Below are 21,291 nucleotides of genomic sequence, written 5' to 3' on the forward strand. Positions count from 1 at the left end.
TGAAGGAAAACTGTCTAGAAGAGAGAGGAATAAAGCATGTGAAGAGAAAACAAAGAGTGTCTTAAAATTGTGTTTAAAATCTGCAGTGCATGTAAAATGAATGAATGAATGAGTTGAATTTAGTACAAAATGTCATTATCTTCCATGATGAAAATGCACATAAATATCCATTGAGACGGGAAAAAATGTGAAAATGTTAATAAAATCTAAAATATCATCAATGTAGCTAGACAGGCTATGCTAAGTACACAACCAGGTCAGGAAGCTGTTGAGGTTAATTCTGTATTATTTAGGGTACAGTTGAGCTACTGTGACAGAGACCCTGAGTAGAGTGGCTTAAAGAACATAAAAGTTGGTTTCTCTTTCCACATGGCAGTGTTGGGGTGAGCCGGCAGGGGCCAGCTACTCCTTGCAGATCAACAGGAACTTTTGTTTCTTCAGAGCTGTAGTGGTGCCATCTCCTCAGACCTATCAAGTGACCACTAATTACACCTGCTGTTTTTCTCTTAAGGACTCCTTGTTTAATCCAATATAATCAGGAAGAGTTGTAGGAAATTGTTTATTTCAATACATCTTTGCTGATACTTAAAAAAACAAAATAAAATGCTTTTATATTATCATGTGGTTTAATTATATTTTCATCAAAACACTGGAGCTGCAGATGTAGATAACTGAAAAAATGGAAAACGTCCCCCATGTAGCCTACTTAGCAGTCTGTCTAAACGATTACCTAGATTAGCCTTACTTTCTGTCAGTAAAAAAAAAAAAAAACAACTGACTTCATTTTATGGTTGAAATAAGCAGCTAACACATTTTGAGGAATAGTATTAAAACCACTGAAAAATAAATAATGCAACAACTTTTATAAAAGCAGTCAAGTCCAGATTAAAATGATGTTGTGCTAATATCATTAAACTTTTCATTATGTAAGTCTTTCTCATTTATTCATGAAATATATGTAGCTAATCCCAGCACTTTGGGAGGCCGAGGCAGGCAGATCATTTGAGGTCAGGAATTCAAGACCAGCCTGGCCAACAGGCTGAAACAGAGATGAAACCCCATCTCTACTGAAAATACAAAAATTAGCCACGTCGGGTGGTGCGTGCCTATAATCCCACCTCCTTGGGAGGCTGAGGCATGAGAATCACTTGAACCCAGGAGACGAAGGTTGCATTGAGACAAGATTGCACCACTGTACACCAACCTGGCCAACAGAGAGATTCCACTTTAACAACAACAACAACAACAGAAAACAAAAACAAAAAGGAAATATATGTAGCTACAATTTTAAGTTATCCACGAAGGAAGGAGGATGCTAAAAAGAATGGTATTCTTTTGGAAAACATGCACGTGTATGTGTACTGAATGCTGGCGTTTAGGAATAATTAAAAATCTTGTATCAAATTCAGAAATAATTCCATTAGTTTTGTTGGACATACTGACAAAAACTTTTTCCAGTGCATTTGAGTGTAGACTGCTAAAAATTAATTGGCCTGGTAGGTAGTAAAAGCTTCATTTTTGGCTAACATGAATTAGAAGATAGTACTTTAAAAGATGAAATAAATTCATGATTGTAATTGGAATATTTTATGTGCTTTGATAAATATGTTTTGAGAACTTTCTTGTATAAGATAATGCCAAATCTAAAATAAATCATGTAAAAAATTACCGCAGTTTTTTTTTTGTTTTTTGAGACAGGTTTTCACTCCGTCACCCAGTAGGCTGGAGTGCAGTGGCATGGTCACGGCTCACTGCCACCTTGATCTCCCTGGGCTCAAGCAATCCTCCCACCCCAGCCTCCCAAGTAGCTGGGACTACAGGCATACGCTACCATGCCCAGCTAATCTTTTTGCATTTTTTGTACAGACGAAGTTTCACCATGTTGCCCAGGTGGGTCTCGAACTCCTGAACCCAAGCAATCCACCCCACTTGGCCTCCCAAAGTACTGGGATTACAGGTGTGAGCCACTGCACCTGACCACTGCAGGTTTTATCCATAAAAACCTGAACACTATGGTGGTCTCAGAGGCACACTAGCCTGTGCTGTTTGGTTGTCCAATGGTGATCTTCTAATCGAATAGCTGAAAAGAACTGCCTATGTTTAAATACATTTTTTAAAAGCCATTTTGATGGTTAATTTTTCTTGCTGATGCTCTGGGATTTTCTGTTACTAATCTCCCCCATGAGCAATTCACGCTTGTGACAGTAACTGAGGGATAGAAAAGATGAAGCAAGCAAAACCTGGTATCACCGGCACTCCTAATCCTGTATAATACATATATCTGATTTCAGAACCATAATACCATTTTGTTGTTCATACTAGGTATGCATATAGTCTCCTTTTCCTTCCCTCTACAACTATTTACAGAATCTTTCTCCTCTGGTAGCTTGTCTTGCAAAGACTGTTAAATAAAGGTTAGCCTAAATCTGCCTCCTGACATATTTTAAGTTCAACCTAAAGGTTCCTCCATACACAGTGAACTGTAACCTCACTGGATATGTAAACAGACTGTAACCTACTTTTGTACCGATCACAAATGAAAGGCAGCCAACTGTTCAAACTCTGTTTACATAAGGCAAACACCAAGTAACCAATCCAGCAGTTTCTGCGCCTCACTTTTCTCCCTCAGTCCCCAAGTCCTCTCATGCAGCAGCAGAGCTGCTCTGTACCTGTTCTGATTCAGGGGCTGCCCAAGTCACAAACTGTTCTTTGTTCAACTCAACTCTGTTAAATGTGTCTGAAGTTTTTCTTTTAACAAGACCATGGCGATTGGTTTTCCTGTATCTGATATATATCCAAGATATAAATATAAGATATAAAAGATATATCTTAAAAGATATATGTAAGATATATAAGATATATTTTATAAGATACATATCTTATATAAGATACCTCATATTGGTTTTTTTATATCTGCCACTGTGGTTTCTTGTAAGTTTCCAGCCATGCAAAAAGATTTGCGAGTATGCCTTGGTGCACTCCCAGGCACTCCATCCATTTTACAACAAGAAAGTCTGCACTGCTGGGGAGCTAACTCCTAAAAGACTTCAATCCCACGGGGGAATTCTTGGCCAGGGGTCACTGACAAATCGCAACTCCTAGCACCTTAAAAAGAAAGAATAACGGTCTGTCAGTTGCTGAAGGATTGAGTTATTAATGAATGAATCTAAAAAGGAAAAACAATGCTGTCTTCTCTGCTGACTCCATCTGAAAGATGAAAACGCCTCAGAGCAGTATAATTATTGTGTAGGCTCCAGGGAACCTGAAAGAGCTCAAGGACACAGTGGGAACACTCTGTCTTCTTGTCAAATAATCCAGGGAAGCTGTGGGTGAATCTTTGCAACTTCTGAAAATACATGTTTCTGACTCCGTATCACTTAGGTTTGTTTCCTTTCATATGAAGGCTGTAAAGAGCTCATTTCCAGCTTATTTCCATGAACATAGATGAATCTGGTGTACAGCAGGAAAGAATACCAAGTCAAATGCTCTAATTTAAAACCCAGTTACGTCAAGCGTTTCTGTATTACCAACCAGATGGCACAAGGGTTAGCCTGGCCATTTGTATTGCTCAACTATTCACCTTGCCAGTAAGGTCTTCTCTAACCGTTTTAGACTTTTTTTCTTTTTCTTTTCTTTTTTTTTTTTTGAGATGGAGTCTCGCTCTGTCGCCCAGGCTGGAGTGCAGTGGCGTGATCTCGGCTCACCGCAAACCTCTGCCTCCCAGGTTCAAGCGATTCTCCTGCCTCAGCCTCCTGAGTAGCTGGGACTACAGGCGCCCGCCACCATGTAGGGCTAATTTTTGTATTTTTAGTAGAGACGGGGTTTCACCATGTTGGCCAGGATGTTCTCGATCTCTTGACCTCGTGATCCACCCGCCTTGGCCTCCCAATGTGCTGGGATTACAGGTGTGAGCCACTGCGCCCAGCCATTTTAGACTTCTTGATTCCTAATGACCTTTCCTTTGCCTCTAATCCACGGGTTCTCAGTGGGGGGTTATTAGAACTTCCATGGAGTTTTAAAAAACTACAGATGTCCAAGTCTTTACCTAGACCTTCACAGCTTGAGACTCTAGGATTAGGGCTGAGTATGCATACATTTTAGTAAATATTTACTGAGGATTCTGAAGTGATCTCTTGGTTAAAAATTCCTTTCTAATTCCTTTCTATTCATCACTGATTTTTTTTTTTTTTGAGATAGAGTTTCATGCTTTGTCGCCCGGGCTGGTAGTGCAATGGCTCCATCTCGGCTCACTGCAATCTCCACCTCTTGGGTTCAAGTGATTCTCCTGCCTCAGCTGCCAAGTAGCTGGGATTACGGGCACGTGACCAAACCCGGTTAATTTTTGTATTTTTAGTAGAGATGGGTTTTTGCCATGTTGGTCAGGCTGGTCTTGAACTCCTGACCTCAAGTGATCCACCCGCCTTGGCCTCCCAAAGTACTGGGATTACAGGCATGTGTCACCATGCCCGGGCCATCCATCATTCACTTCTAAATGGTTCATTGCTAATTCTCCATCTTATGTTCACCTTCTACCCAATAAGCCAGTCTCTAATTCTTTAAGGGAGGCAAATACTAATCCAATGACTGTTTTTAATTCTCATGGAACCTTTAAGTGAGGAAGTTTGTTTGTAGTTAACCAAAGTAATGGTTATTTTTTGAAATAACAAAAATAGGGATTCTTTTTTCTTTTATCAATTAGGTTTAATTTAGAAACTTATAAACTTTTTAATTTTTGAGCATCCAGCTTCAGAAATAAAAATAATAATGCCTAAAATGAGAGTATAAACATGTTTATTGTTTCTCAGAGTTTACTTCCTTTCTTCATTTATTAGCAGATAGAAAGTACTGATCCGCTCTCTTGCTGAAGGTTGTAAAGAAATTAAAAGTTTAGGTAGATGAGTTACCCACACCTATCCTAAAACACCACAGATCCCCCTAATAGCCTCAAAGGAAGCACAACTTTCTGGCTTTTCTATAGAGTTTATGGCTGGGATATAGCACCTGCTTGAAATAAAATAGAGTCAGAGTTCATCTAAACCACTCCGAAAGTGTTTGGCATTAAACTCAAGGATTCAAATATTTCAGAAATCTGGAAACTACCAACTACTTAATAATGAAGCAAATTAAGTGAAATTCACAAAGGTAGAAGGTTCTAAATGGCCCAGTGTAGGAAAAAGAGTCAAGCTGTCAGAGAGCTTGGAAAGGAAATATCACATTTCCAGCTGCTGGTGGAAATCTGTAAAAATCTGAGCAAACAGACTGTAGGTAACAGGCATGTTACTGCTTCTCTAGTAATGCTTTAATTGCTGTTTGCAACTGTTTTTGTTTGTTTGTAATCCATTTCCTGATCATTAAGGACTCAGATATAAAAATAATTCCTGCTTTATTCTCTACAAGCTGTCAACAAGATGGAAAAACAGAGGGGGGAATTATAGCCTACAGCAGTATGAGCAAAAAGGAAGAATGAACATTCAACGGATCAAGATGTGCTAGTGGGAGTACATGTAGCATCCTGTGTCATGGAGCAGGCCTTTAGACACAGAACCAGGCATGGGACTTGTTAGGATACAATCTTGAATCCCAGGGGTGAACACACACTGCACACTAGCTAAAACATCTAGTTATTCCTACTACACAAAACATACGTAAAGCTTCCGCAGAGAAAGAACTCACCTCCACTGCTGCTGAGAATTAGTCCTTTCCTACGATAACTCTGGCTTCTCCTTAACAGGTCATAAAACGAGAGGCCTAAGGAAGTCCTGATTGGAGCGCTAGAAGGATACTGGTTTCTGACTTGCCTTGTGATGAACCACTACTACAGAAACCTGCTTATTTAAAAACAGAGCACTTTCATATGGTCATCTCTTGAGAACCTGTACTAATAAGCTCTAACAAAAAGCATGGGAACCTGGAATCAATAAATTATCCTAAAAACCTCATTTAACCTAGTGACTGCCTCCTTCCCTCTGGCAACTAAACTGACTTCCATGTTTCCTTAGGTCTCTACTCTGGAGGATAAGAGAAGCATCAAAAATCACTGACTGAGTTGACCATCCAGCCCTAAATAATGAAGAGATGACCATAAACTCTATTTTAAAAATGGTAAGTGCCAAAAAATCTTTTTGATAGTCTTTTTAATCCCTGGCAGTTCCATCTCACAATTAAATTCATTTGAAGACACAATAGTAATCTTTGGATAAGCATGAAAATAAAACATTAGAATCCCAAATATACTCCCCTAGGGGCAATCACATAGGCATAATAGAGATAAATGAAATTTTTTACAAATAGCAAACCTTTATTTACCAATTTGTGGATTTCCCCCCCGGTCTTAAATCTTGGCTATTTTGTATTTTCACATTTTTCACTTTCCTTCTGTCCCTAGATCCTCCTAATTTCCTACTACTCAAGTAATTTGTTCCGTTTAATCAAAGAAATCAACCTGATATTTCATTACATTTAGCTAAAAACTCAGAAATAAACCTATTTATGAAGCGCACTATGTCATATACTGTAGAAACTTCATTTTAGCCGTGTTATATTGCTGGCAATTACTGAACTACAAAAGGCTTTTTCTTCCCCCCTCTCTCTCCCAACTTAACAAAGCCTATCAAAGTTTCCAGGAAACCAACTGTGACTTCTGCTTTTATTGCGTTCTGATGGGATCAGTGATTACAAAACCTCAGCGTCACAGATCGCTCTCTCCATAGAGTGCGGAGGAGAACGCAGTGTAATCCAGGGCGCCAGGCACACTGCCTGGGCCCGAGTAGGCGGGCATCCTCTTAATGCAATACTGGGCCTGATCCGGGGGCAGCTCCCGACGCAGCTCCTCTGCCAGGATGTATGGCTGGAAAAAAAATACGCACGTGTTTGCAGTCAGTTGTAGAAAACACCACAACATAAACAGTCTTAATACTTACATATTTCTTGCATCTGTTTAATTTTTCAAAAGGACTAAATAGGGAGTCTATTGGCATAGTAGTACCAGACAACTAGCAGAAAGCCAAGTTGTACTTGTAGGAGTGTATCTAGAAGCTGGCCTGGCCAGCAGGAAGGGTGACATGCTTCATAAAGGCAAATGGAGCATTACTAGTAGTTCTCAAACTGAGCCACAATGCAAGGATACATACTATGATCTGCATTTCATACCAGAAAAGACGAAGCTTTTCAAAAAAATGTTCAGTGGGAAATAGGACAATTCCAACCAAATAGACTGGTTGGTAAAAGTTAAAGTAAATCACAAATATCACATTAAAATTTATATAATTATAGTTTGTATATTATATAATTTATAGTAGAAGTTTCTTAGTGGGGTTGGAGGAGCCATGGTTTATTACCTTCTAAATCATCTGGGCTCTTTCCCATCCACCCTCACCCCATAGGTAAATGATTCATTTTAAAGAAAACATTATTTTAAAAATAGTTGGTCTTATCTGATTTTTAAGGTAGTAAATATGGCTCTGTTAATGTGTTTAACCTGCTAACCTCCTTGTGGTAACGTTCATTATCCTCTCAGCCAGAAAACAGGGTAAAATAATCCTGTCCCAAACTGAATTTATACATAGAGATGTTTTTATTGTTTGGGGGATAAAATACGAAAAGTCTGAGCTGGCAATTAAACTCCTCCTGAAGGTCTAGGCTATATGTAAGGAAAAGCTGGCCAATTTTTTACTGACTGAACAGCTATATTTAACTTTGCTCCATGCTTTTGCTGGGCACAAAGTCAGGGTTATTGATCCTTGGGAGAAGGTACCCAGTTTTATAACATCTAAAGTGCATGGTTTCTTCTTTCTGAGTCACAGTCACCAAACTAGAATGTAAAATGGGTGTTGAACCAGTAACACACACACACACATAAAAGTACAAACACACTACTGTCCCTTCTATAAAAATTAAGTGCAAGGCCAAGCACGAATGCCAGGAATGGCAAGTCTGTTTCCTCTGCGCTGAGCGCCCCATTGCTGTGTGTCCACCTGCTGCTTTCTGAAATCCGTGCCAATGCTGTACAAAATACACTGGTATAAAAATGGTTTTTATTTACAGCACTGTTGCCTTTTCTGTTAGAATGACATAGCGGACTCCTGCTAAAGCAGAAGCAAATCTGTGAATGCAGACCTTATCAGAAGCCAGGATCCGGAAGGAGGCGATGACCTGCTCGGCGGTATCCGTGTCGGCCGTCTCTCTAGTCATGAAGTCGATGAAGGATTGGAAGGTGACGGTACCTTGCCCATTGGGATCTACCAGGGTCATAATGCGGGCAAATTCGGCTTCACCCTGGGGCAAAGTACAAAGAAACATGTACTCGAACAGTACACAGCTCTCAACAGAGCCGTTCTCATTCTTTCCCTAGTGACACGCCAATTCCTTTATTTCTGAAAACTGAAGTTTGACCTGTGTTTCCCTTCAGTCTTCGGATGAGACTCCCCTTAAGGGTGACTTAGGTTTACTGCTATCAAATAATTTTAAAAGTTGCTGGAGCTTCAAACCAGAAGCTTGTAAATGTCAGAATTCTTTCCTCTCTGGGACCCACTGCTGGCCTTCATGGGTCACGGAACTTAATTATGGAAGAGTAGGTCAAAGCGAGAGATGAACCCTTTTCTCAGATTAGAACTAGGAAAGCAATGCTGCCAAATTGAAGGCAGCTCAGAACATGGCTGTCACGATTGTAGTTTACAGTCCCAAAGAGAATCACGGCAGGCCAGGTTAAAAATACTCATTAATGGGTAACAGAGCAGTACTGGATATTCTAGGACTATCCCAGCCCACAGTGAAATATAAGTTTATCTTGGCCGATTTATGACTAAACCTTTTTTACCTTTCAACATATTAGAGAAAAAGGCACTTGAAAAATCATCAGGATGCTACTAAAAGCCACTGAAGTGTATACTTTAAATGGGTAAACCGCAGTATGTGAGTTATATCTCAGTAAAGCTGTTTAAAAAAATCAAAAAGCCTATGTTCTCATCTCCTTCACTAGAAAAAATCATCTGACCAATTATTGAATAAAAATAAATGCTTTGGTTCCATGGCTTTTTTTTTTTTTTTTTTTTTTTTTGACAGAGTTTCACTCTTGTCGCCCAGGCTGGAGTGCAGTGGTGCAATCTCAGCTCACTGCAACCTCCGCCTCCCAGGTTTAAGCCATTCTCCTGCCTCAACCTCTTGAGTAGCTGGGACTACAGGCACCCAACACCACGGCTGGCTAATTTTTGTATTTTTAGTAGAGATGAGGTTTCACCATGTTGGTCAGGCTGGTCTCAAATCCCTGACCTCAGGTGATCCACCCGCCTCGGCCTCCCAAAGTGCTGGGATTATAAGCATAAGCCACTGTGCCAGGCCCCGTGACTTTATTTTTATATAGCAACAGTGAGACCTTCAGAAAATCTTATCCTATATAATGAAAATGAACCAATCCCAAATGCACTACCTTGGTTTGAGCTTGTCATCTTCTATAATAGAAATCCAAACTCAATAAAATCTCAAATCTTAGTATACAATTTCAACTTCTGTCTTACCAGGTCATAACCCATGGAAATCAGGCAGGCTCTGAAATCCTCATGATCCATCAGGCCATTCTTCCTCTGTTGGCAAAAACAAAGGACAGAGCAGGTGAGCACAGAGCAAGACGGGCAACTCTACTTGACCAACTGAACAAAGATCTGGTAAGAGAAGCACTTTGAGCTCTGCCAAGGTCGTAAATGTTACCACTGACTTGCAAGAAGGATGGAGCCAGCACAAGGATGTTACAAACTAGTTTCTTAAAAATCAAAAAGAGGGGAGAGGAGGCTATAGACCAGACAAAAATGAAAGGAGACCACACACTCAAGAAAATAGCAAAAGGAACCAGTTGGGAGCTCACTACTGCCACCTACTGATGACAAAACGTATCGTAAATGTTCTAAGAAATGACGATGCTCTCAATGATCCCAGGTTGTCATCGTTTGTAAAATTCCTGCAGAGATGAGCACATTCCTAGAGCTCCGACACCTAGAAAGCAACTACTCTTAGGCCCGTGGGCCAGGATGCAGTGGCCTCTATGTGTGGCAAGCTCAGCTGCTCCCAAAAATCCAATGAGAGTCTACACAGAGCAGTATGCAAGAAAGGATCCACAGGGACAAGTTTTCCCAGCTGAGAGAGGCCAGGTCAGGACAAACTGCAACCCAACTCTATAGAAACAGGGGTGTCAATGCAAAGCCCTGCATGTGACGTGAAGCGCACAGCTGCGCTGAAGATTCCCTTGAGGGTTTTGAAGGGATGGCTAATGTTTCAGCATCAGTACACACTTAAAGAGAAGAAAACACTGGTTATTGGCCATATGAATTATTAAATAGAAGGCTATTTTCTGTTGTTTGCACTTGCCCATGAAACAGCCAGTCCCAAAAGCTAATGTCAGAAGTTCTTTTTTTCTATGAATAAGAGACTTTATATGTCTGTCCTCACACCCGTGTACTCTGCCCTCAGTCACCGCCGGATTCCTCAGCAGCATTCTCTTAAGTGATGCTTCCCACCTTGACCCAGTCTCCTCCACTTTCTCTAATGCTCCTCCTCTGGCTCTTCTGCCTCCCATAAATGTAGTAGTTCCCTAAGATCTGGGCCTTCTCTCTTCTTACCCTCCAGACTCTTGCTGGACAGGGCCATTATACAGTGACTCCTGCAGGCTTCAGCCCCAAACTCTAGACCTGGACTCCTCCTGCTTTGGCAATAGCTGAGTCCCACTTCTCCCATGTCTTCACGGTTTGAACTTTCCATCTCACCCTCTCCCTTAGCCCCCAAATCCTGTTGTTCACCTCTGTCAGATTTGTCTCAATCTCAGATCTACCTCTTTTCTCTTCTTCATTCCCACCGCTCCTATCCCTCAGCCCTGCAGTTCATGTTCCTTCTCTCTCATTTTCCAAACAGACTCAGGTCTGACCCTCTACTAACTTTCTCATCTTTTCTCCTTCCCTTCTGTCTATCCTTCATCTTACATGTGCTGTCTGGCACACTTTTTTTTTTTTTTTTTTTTTTTTTTTTTGCAGCACAGCTCTGGTCGTGTTACACCTATGCTGTAAAACCTTCTCTAATTCTCTGATGTCCACGAAGAATCCCTCCATTCACAGCCTCTGTGCCCCCTGCCCTGCCTATCTTTACCATTTAATGAAAAGACGAAGCCAAGTGGATCCATATCCCTGACATGACACCCTTTCCCACTACACAGTAAGCGAACTGTTTTCCCCAGAAGACAAAGAATCATGTTTAATTTGAACAAACTTCTAAACATGGCAAGTTCTGCACTATACTCCTTAGACTTTCGTTGCAAAAGACTGTGATCACCTTGGATTCAAATCAATGTGCTTTCTTCCTCTAACGCAGCCCCAGTGAATGAGTGTCTGTCAATAAGAGATGGTTGTGTGCCGGGATGAAGAGCCATCATCTCCCTCCTTGGAAGAAAAATGACTTGGGCTTTACTGAATGCAGTTAGGTCAAATCAAAGCACGTTTCTGCACAATGAAGGTGTGCTGAAACTATAAGAACGTCAATATCCATCTCTGTGTATAATTTTTCACTAATGCCTAGCTCTGTGGTCTGAACCCTCTAACAGGCCCGAATCTGACTGGTCTGTCTAGCCCAGAGGCATTTTAGGAACCAGTGAAGAACATTTGCAAATCATAACAGGGCTCCATACAAAGTAATGGTACATCCCTTTTAGTGATCTTTAAGAATTGGAACGTAGCTAGGCGCGGTGGCTCACGCCTGTAATCCCAGCACTTGGGGAGGCTGAGGCAGGTGGATCACCTGAGGTCAGGAGTTCGAGACCAACCTTGTCAACATGGTAAAACCCTGTTTCTACTAAAAATACAAAAAATTAGCTTGGCATGGTGGTACATGCCTACTTGGGAGACTGAGGCAGGAGAATTGCTTGAACCCAGGAGGTGGAGGCTGCAGTGAGCTGAGATCACACCATTGCACTGCATCCTGGGCACCAAAGGCACAACTCTGTCTCAAAAAAAACAAAAAAAAACCAAAAAGGCCAAGTGCGGTGGCTCACACCTGTAATCCTAGCACTTTGGGAGGCCGAGGTGGGTGGATCATGAGGTCAGGAGATCGAGACCATCCTGCCTAACATGGTGAAACCCTGTCCTTACTAAAAAAAAAAATACAAAAATTAGCTGGCATAGTGGCGGGTGCCTGTAGTCCCAGCTACTCGGGAGGCTGAGGCAAGAGAATCGCTTGAACCTAGCGGGAGGAGGTTGCAGTGAGCCGAGATCGTGCCACTGCACTCCAGCCTGGTGACAGAGCGAGACTCCATCTCATTTAAAAAAAGAAAAAAAAAAAAGAATTAGAGTGTAGCCTTAATAGTCACTCCCTTTCAGCCACAGGATTAGTAAAAAGTATTTTCTCATAAAGAATTGGTTTTACTCAATATTATTCAAATCAAAATACAAGATAATATTTTAAAAGCAGCACTTATCTTTTTATATGCCTTTACTACGAAAATTATCACCATTTTGTTGGTGCATGTCCTTAAAAGAGATCATGTGTCAATTTTGTTCATTAAAAAAGAAAACTGAGTTGTAGATGTTGAAAGAACAGGTTAAATTATGACCAGATGCTTTTCCTAAACAGTTGCTTAGGAAAAGCGTATCAGAGTTTTGTATTTAAGTCTTTACAAAATGACCTTAAGCCAACAGTCAGATTTTGTGAAAAATACACTTTGACCTAGAACAAATGAGCTTTGATGTCAACTAGAAATGCATTATTATTAAGCGATCTGCATGAAACAGCACACAAACCTGGGCTTTGTGTCACCTTGAGCAACACCAGAGCTTAGGACACTTCGTTTTGGTGGCGATTTTCTTTTGTCATTAACGATCCTGTTTCCCTGTAAATGTTGGGGAGCCTTAAGACTTAACCCGAGAGCACGCATATTATTTCAGATACATTGTTTAATGTCCCCAGTATTGCCCTTCAAGTAAGTAGAGAGTAGTACCCTGTCAAAGTGGTTGAAGGAGGCTCTGAACTCATTCATCTGCTCCTGGGTGATGCCCTTCGCGTCTCTCGTCAGGATCTGAGTCTCCACCTCATTGATGGTTCTGGCGATGGTTGTCAGCAGCAGCTCCCATCCAACACGAATGTGCTATTGAGGGAAAAGGGGAAAGATCAGTTCCAGGTCTTTCCAGCATGTCAACACTGCCTCTTACTTTCATAACTGCACAGCCGACTCAAAGGGTTTACTAAGCAAGGCTCACAATCGCCTTCCCTGCGCTAGAAAAAAAATTCTACTTTGTCGTCTGTTGCAAGACTCTGCAGTGAGAAGTACTCACAAGTACTCACCAGCTTTCTAACGGTGGCAGCGGGCACTCTGTAGGATATACTCTTGTTTGTCACTAAAAATATTTTCCCATTTACCAAGTAGCAGGATGAGCCCTGAGTTATACCTCCGGGCTCCCAGAGAGTTAAGTTTGGGCCTAACTGGTGGAAATGCAACAGTCCAGCTTCTGGCACTCACCGTGAAGAAGTGTAGCGAATTGATGGTGCTGATAATAATAATGATAATGTCACTGGAGGGAATATCATATAGTTCTTGATATAGCTCACGAAGCATTTCCACAAATAGTGACTGGAAAGGCTTAAAGATCCCTAACTTTCACACTTGTAGGTCTTAGCAGGAACAAAGAGGGACAAGCGCATGAAGAAAGCACCCTGAGGAGGTGGCGTGGTCCCCGTGAGGAGCGAGCGGCGCACGCGTGCCTGGCTGCCGTACCTCCATCGTGTAGTTCGTGTGCTTGTTGTCAAAGACAAGGGCCTCCTGGATGAGCTGATGGTCTCCCTCCAGCTTGTCGATGTTGTTCTTGTAGTTGATGATGTTGTGCTCGTACTGCTTCAGCTGATTCATCTGGTCCTCCAGGGCTCCTGTGATCTGGATGGAGCTCCGGGCAATCTCCTAAGGGAGGCGAGTGAGCAAGCGGACAGAAACAAAGTGAAGTGCCCTCTAAGGGAGCTCGGCGCGAGGCGCCATTCCAGACCCTGCATCGGATGCTGGGCCAGCGTCAGGCAGCGGCCGGTGTCACGCGGCTCACTTTTCTCAGTGAGCATCACAGAACAAAACAAGGTCTAGTTCTAGTCTGTCTAGAGAATGGGAAAAAAGTCAACTAAGATCCAAAACAGAGAGGCAAGAGGGGTTAGAGATGAGTCCTGTCGGCTTCTTGCCACGGGAGGGAAAGGCTGTCGGGCAGAGCCGCCCTGCCCTGGAGGAGGCTGGGGGTGGGCTGCGTGGGTGGAGCTGCAGACAGATTTAAGACCCACAAGATGCTTCCTCCATCAGAATTTCTTGTATTTTTAGATGGTCTCCCCTTAAAGAAAAAAGTCAATATTTTAACACCAAAAGGGTGGTGGGGCAAGAAATACATGGGTCAATAAATGTCTCCTGGCTGTTCTTGATGATCAAAGGACAACAGTGTTATTCAAAGACCACTGTCCCTCAAATGTTCTGAAAATGCAAAGTATTTGTGGGCCTTCACGTGTCCTCCTTGTAGGGATACATGGTTTGAAGTCTAGGCCCTGCAGAGGCCAAAAACGGAGAAAAAGCCCTGTCACCATTTTTAGTGAGAAACTAAACAGAACCTAGCAAGACCCCACTCTCCTTCCTTGAGTGCCCCCTTCCTGCACTCTGTATTGTGCCCCGGTTTGCACACTGTCCCCAACAGCCAGGGGCTGAAAGATAAAGCTGGGGTGATAACAGAACGGTGCTCCCACCCGACTGAGTGGGTGACTGGAAACCACGGCATGTGCGGTGTCACTGCTGCGTGGCTAAGGGGCTTATTGCAGGGCTTGTGAACGGCGCCTGGGAGGGCACTGGCTTACCTCCATCTTGTTCTGGATCCAGGGCCCAATGGCATTGGCTTGTGCAGCAAACTGGCGCCTCAGACGCTCGTTAGCATGCTGGCGAGCCAGCTCCTCCTGCAGGGACTGATCGCGGATGGGCACGAGTTGCTTCACCTGTCAGGGCCCAAGGACAACAAGGGTTAGAGGCCAGCTGTGGTCTCACAGGAACGACCACAGAATGCAGGAATAGTTCAAGGGGTGGGGGTGGGGATGGAGAAGGAGAAAGGAATGGAGGAGGGTGTGGGGAGAAGGAAGAGGGAGGATAGGGAGCAGGAGTCCCTACTCTAGGGACTAGAGGATGCGCTTGATTTAGCTTTGACTGCCATCTAGTGCCACCAAGTGCCTGCTGAAAGACAGGATGAGGTGGAGGGTATTTAACAGCCTGCAGCAGGAGCAGCGACCATTCCCCTCCAGCCAGAGGCTCTCGGCCTGCTGCACAACCAAGTCAGGGCCAGGTCCAGGGTACAGAGGATTTGTGAACTTGGATGAAGGGAACACTGACATGTCTACATTCACCGTCTCAGATTAAAATTGAGCACTCCCTTTGTTTATGAACGATGTGGACAGCACATCTGCAGCAGTATTGAGCAGTCCCTGTGATCCTATCACAACAGAAATCACAGACATTCTATACTAACGTTCCAGTTATGCCTGCCTCTTGCAGTAAGTATCACGTACGCTCGGCACTACTCTAAAATTATTGGACCTGCTGTTAGATCTTGGTTTTAAATGTGTTCTTAAAGAAGCACATACATTACAATAACTTTAGAGATATCTGAATAACTACATTTCAATATAATTTGTTTCCTTTGTAATATTAAATATTTTTATAAATTTACAAACATTATTATCAGAGGAATCCACAGGCTTCCCCAGACTGCCAGAAGGGTTCATGAAACCAAAATGTGAAGAGCCCACGCTGGGTTCATGAGTTCGATTCTGGCCCACAGCAGAGTATACATCTGGTCTGCCTGCTTTCTGTTCCATTTGTGAGTTACATTTTAATGCTATGCCTCCATTCTCTTTCAATAAATGGAAAAGAAAAAAGCTACTTCAAAAATCTTTGTGTCATCTGCAAAACTGCTATTAAAAGCATTATTATTGTCTTTTTTTAAAAAACAAAAATCCATTTGCTTTATAACTTACTGATGGGAGAAAAGTTTGTCTCACTTTAAAAAATGATACATTTCTGCCCAGGCGTGGTGGCTCACACCTGTAATCCCAGCATTTTGGGAGGCCGAGGCGGGTGGATCACCTGAGATCAGGAGTTTGAGACCAGCCTGGCCAACACAGTGAAACCCCGTCTCTATCAAAAATATAAAAAATTAGCTAGGCGTGGTGGCGGGTGCCTGTAATCCCAGCTACTAGGGAGGCTGAGACAGGAAAATCGCTTGAACCCAGGAGGCAGAGGTTGCAATGAGCCGAGATTGTACCTCTGCATTCTAGCCTGGGTGACAGAGTGAGACTCTGTCTCAAAAAAATGAACATAATAAAAATGAAAAATAAAAAATGATATATTTCCTTTTTCTCCCCCCTACGAAAACTACTTAACTCAGTTTGTTTCCTTTCTGTTTTCGGGTGTTTGTTACGAAGATCAGAGCTAAATTTAAAGCTCAGATGCGCTAATTAGCCACTGTCTCTCAGATGAATACTCTCCTCTTCCTCATACCTGTTTTTGTCTTTTGCACTGTTTATAACTAACTTGCTGCACATGTGTTTTTATAGTAAAAGCCACTTCAGACCCATGTGGTGGACTTATTCCTCAAAGACTATGATTGGCATACTGAGATAACTAATTGTGCTATAATTTCAACATGAAAAGAAATGTCTCAATCTTAACAATGAGGCAAAAAGGCTCAAATTATTCCATTCGGACCATAATTACATTTGTTGATAGTTGCCCCAAATTTAAAAGGCAGCAAGTTAGTAAGAATACTTTCATTCCCAAGATGTAGTTTTCTAAGCAATTTTTCTGCATTTAAAATTGACACACATCTGGGACATGTCTATATCATATTCTAAAAATTCTTTTAAAAAGTACTATAAGTACTTGTAAGCACGTTTTTAACCAAATTTCCAGTTGGGGCTTTAAAAACCATTTCCTTTATGGCGTTAGGGTCATAACCTATAGCGGTTGTGTCAAGATTTGTAAGATTTTCCTTAAGTAAAATAATCTCTGCTTTCTTTCCCCACAAACTGCAGAAGCTGCTGCAGGGTCCTTAAGAGTTTATCACATTTTGCCTGTGAAATCTGGGATAAAGGACAATCCTGATCGTGACGCAAAATGAGGCTGTCACCCGAAGTCCCCGAGGCGCTAACTTCCTCCTTCGACTTCAGCTTCGAGAATGCCCCCTGGTCCCACACCCGGCCCTCAGCCACCCACCTTGTCCCACTTGGTCCGGAGCTCATCCATGGTGACAGTGCTGTACGGGTTGCTCGAGCTGATTCTGATGTTGTAGCTCTGAATCACCTTCTCCACCTCGTTCTGGATGGCCATGATGGACTGCCGCTCTCCGTCCGCCTCGGGCAGCGTGGCCTTGAACTGCTCATGCGCAGTGATCAAACTCTACACCCGAGACACAAGTGGAGAAAAACAGTGTGGCTTGAGTGTTAATTTCATAGGCTGTGATATTCCCTTCTGCACACAAGTAAATGCCTTGTTAATCGCAAGAACCTCTGGAGAAAAGCACATTCTGAATGTTTTAGAAAAAACTCTTTAGGTACACAGAAGTCAAGTTCCTGGAAAATGGAAAAAGGGTATCACGATGACTATTAATTTGATTGATGGCTACTCACCCAGTGTTTTTTAAAAATCTTTTTTTTTTTTTTTTTTTAATCCATTTTCCTTTCACTGTTTTCGATCACCAGCTATTGTTTAGGTCTTTCTTATTTTCTGCTGATGAGCAGAACTTAACTTAGCGGCACTTCCTTTTTTTCTTTTTTTTTTTTTTGAGACAGGGTCTCGCTAGGTCACTCAGGCTGGAGTGCAGTGGCGCAATCATGGCTCACTGTAGCCTTGAACACTTGGGCTCAAGTAATCCTCCTGCCTCAGTCTCCGGAGTAGCTGGGACTAGAGGGTATACATCACCATGCCTGGCTAATTTTTTTATTTTTATTTTTTGTGGAGACGGGGTCTCATTATGTTGCCCAGGTTGGTCTCAAACTCCTGGTCTCAAGTGATCCTCCCCGCCTGGGCCTCCCAAAGTGTTGGGATTACAGGTGTGAGCCACCACGCTCAGCCCTTAGATGCCCTTTCTAATGGCCAGTGTTACCTTTGTAGTCCTACAAAAGCGTCTGACATTTGCTACTGTTATCCCTAAAGAAAACCAGGAAGTACATCCCTACTCCTCAAAAAGAAAAGGCCACAGAAACTAACTCTTCCCAGAAGCCGCTCTAAAGAGCCATTTATCAAACCTATTCTTTGACCCGGACATGAGCAGCCCTGCAAATTCAGCTGCTCAAAGACCTCGCTGCCTTGTGGAGCACCTTTGAGTGTGAAGCTACTGTTCTCTTAGCTGCCAACAGAGTTTTGACAAAGAGTGTGACTTCCAAGTCATGCTTAGAGGTCTCACTTATTCCACAAATAAACGATTTTAGACTGTCGGCCTGTGCTTAAGAGTGCGTGCAGGAAACACCATCAAAGCCTCTTTCAAAAGGCAACTCCAATGTTCATGGAAGCACTTTCTTTCCCCTGACATGCAGGTGTAAACCCTTCTAGATGGCTCCTGGCAGGGAGGTGTGGTTTCAAATGCCAATCTTCAGGATTTCCTTTCTACTTGCATTCTTTTTGATGACATATCTATTTTACAGGAAAAAAAAAAGTAAAAAAGTATTTTCTCTTTTTATTCTATTATACATCAAATTCGCTAAATAATGTCCTGGCTAACTGAGATTAACTTTCCTCCCTAACATCACCACTTAGAAGCTTTGTTTATAGTTCTGAAGTTCCAGAAAAAACTATACGCAGAACATTTTGGACTGGTGGTAGGCAAAAGGTAGGTGCTGATTGGTGGCTTCTTACGGTTTACAATCTGCCACCCACTCTGTAGATTTAAATAAACAGTAATATGCACACATCTGCAAAGTAGTTAGCTCAGCAGCTAGTAAACTTAGAACGTTTTCATGAGTAACTCCAAGTGCACATGTTTATTTTGCTCAATGATTCGGCATTTGTTGTTGTTGTTGTTGTCACCCAGGCTGGAGTCTAGTGGCGCGATCTTGGCTCACTGCAACCTCTGCCTCCCAGGCTCAAGCGATCCTCCCACCTCAGCCTCCCTGGTAGCTGGGACTCCAGGCGTGCGCCACCACACCTGGCTAATTTTTTTGTACTTTTGTAGAGACGGGGTTTTGCCACATTGGCAAAGCTGGTCTCGAACTCCTGAGCTCAAGCAATCCACCCGCCTCGGCCTCCCCAAGTGCTGGAATTACAGGCATGAGCCATTGCACCCAGCTCGGCATTCTTTTTTAAAGAACAGAGCTTTTGAGACATATTCACCATTACTTGATTGATGTTAACGGGTTTGCAACACAGAGTAGTAAACACATTTTTAAGCTAAGGTTCAAGGGTAATTTGGGCTTTCTAGCCACGTTTATTAATTTTTTTTTTTTTTTAAGAAAGAAAATGAGAAACCAAATAACAGAACTCTAAGTTTAAATGACAACTCACTTCTAATGCACAGGCCATACAGAGTTGGGGTTCCATTACCTGGATCTCCTCAATGCTGTGGACAATGAACATATCTTGCAGATCCTCCATAGCGCCCTCCATCCAATTGTTGAAAGGAGCAGCCCTCTTGGCAAACTCCAGGTGAAGCTGATCAATGGTTTCTAGCAATTTCTCCATTCTCTGAAGAATAAAGAGAAGGAAGCATTATCATAGACTAATTAAAAAACTCACTGAAAGCGTAAGTATGCATTCCCTAACAACAGACTACTCTCTGACATTCTGTTAAGCATATTAGCATGTGTCTACAAAAGATTACCCGATGCTCAAACGATTAGGCTGAGCCCTGCAGGTCTCTGAGGTGCCTTCTGAATCAAAGAAGGATTTAGTAACATCCAGAGCAGGCTCATTTGTAAAGTGTCTAAAGTACTTCACTACATGCTACTTTTCTGAAAACTGAGACTCCGCATACGGCCTACTCTGACTTGCTTTCAGCTAAAAAAGGACTTTGTAAGAGGACCTGATTCCCTAACTGTGCCAGATTAACAGAAAATGCAGGGCATCTTCCACGTTTCAGAGTCAACACGTGCAGAGAAGTGTGCCTTTCCCAAAGTCACCTGCCTAGTGGAGAGAGAAGGGACTACAGGTTCATGTTCTCAAATCCTCAGTCAGGATTTAACACAGATCAGCTCTTGCCTTTCTGGGCATATGAAGGCACAAGGTCTCAAGTAACAGGATGATCCTGCGCTTGTTTCCCATGGCAGACAAGTGGGGGCAGAATGGGAACACATCTCCATAGCTTTCAGCCTTCCATAATGAGGTTCATTTTTCCCCTCCTGTTCTAAAACATTTTGCGCTGTCTCTATTACATGTCTGGTCTTTTCTCTCTCTCGACATCTCTTTCTTTAAGCAGATATGTCATAGCCATTGGGCATTTGGGAAGCTTAATATTGCGTTATCTCAAAAGTGTCATCACAGTCAAGGAGAAAAAGACTCAGGGAACTGGTAAACTGCTTATTTCCTTCACGTGGGAGATGTCTTCCATGGTTAAAGACAATGAGCGGTAGTTCAACACCAGCTACCCACTGTGTCTTACACTTAGTCTTACACTTAGATAAGGCCAAATTCATCCCAATTCTGTTTCCTATCAATTTACTCGCTTCAACATTCGGTTCCATCTTCCCTTTGCACATCTCTGATTTCCTGACTCACTCACAGCTCGATTTACTCAGGCAGAAGGACTTTTGGAAATGTACTGTCACTGCCCGATACAAAGTAGATTTATGCAGTAATCTCATCGCCCCTGGATTTTTTTAAATTGAAAAATATACTTCGCTGCTGCCTGGACAAATTACAGCACAAAGCTCCCAACTTCCCATTTCCCTCTTTCTTCCCTTTTCATGTTTTCTTTAGAGGTTCCTTTCACTAGACAACCTGTTTCATGCCACAGAGAAACAGACGATGAATACCAGTGATTTCATTAAAGAGCTTCTATTGAAAGATTTCATGTCAACAAATGGCTTCAAGACTTCACCTCCAGGGCTTCTCTCCTCTTCTGAGTAAGTGTTCCCAGTCGGTCCCACTGGTCACAAATTTTCTGGCACCGATCGTTGACATTGACAGCGTCGTGATAGTCCAGTTCACTATTAAAAGTGAAAATAAATAAAGATTAACTTTTCTAGATGATGAGAGAAAATGAACATGGGCTAAAACAGAAAAACAACAGGGAAGTTTAAAAACAAACAAAAACATCTGAAATGCATCCA

General features: G+C 42.4%; 1 protein-coding gene across 3 annotated transcripts in view; it reads right to left on the bottom strand.

The window, feature by feature from the left end:
* Positions 1–6,277: 6,277 nt before the first annotated feature.
* The window catches only part of ACTN2 (actinin alpha 2), a 75,090-nt gene continuing 60,076 nt past the window's right edge, over positions 6,278–21,291 (bottom strand). For all 3 annotated transcript variants that reach the window (XM_023216196.2, XM_023216194.2, XM_023216195.2), the window contains 9 exons: positions 21,060–21,168; positions 19,568–19,708; positions 17,246–17,428; positions 14,842–14,976; positions 13,742–13,921; positions 12,968–13,114; positions 9,513–9,578; positions 8,116–8,274; positions 6,278–6,847 (listed from right to left, as the gene is read on the bottom strand). In XM_023216196.2, coding sequence (XP_023071964.2) covers positions 6,689–6,847; positions 8,116–8,274; positions 9,513–9,578; positions 12,968–13,114; positions 13,742–13,921; positions 14,842–14,976; positions 17,246–17,428; positions 19,568–19,708; positions 21,060–21,168 — 1,279 coding nt within the window. In that variant the 3' untranslated portion in view covers positions 6,278–6,688. The remainder of the gene's footprint in view (positions 6,848–8,115; positions 8,275–9,512; positions 9,579–12,967; positions 13,115–13,741; positions 13,922–14,841; positions 14,977–17,245; positions 17,429–19,567; positions 19,709–21,059; positions 21,169–21,291) is intronic.

The sequence above is a fragment of the Piliocolobus tephrosceles genome, chromosome 1, assembly GCF_002776525.5.
Source record: "Piliocolobus tephrosceles isolate RC106 chromosome 1, ASM277652v3, whole genome shotgun sequence".
Taxonomy (NCBI): domain Eukaryota; kingdom Metazoa; phylum Chordata; class Mammalia; order Primates; family Cercopithecidae; genus Piliocolobus; species Piliocolobus tephrosceles.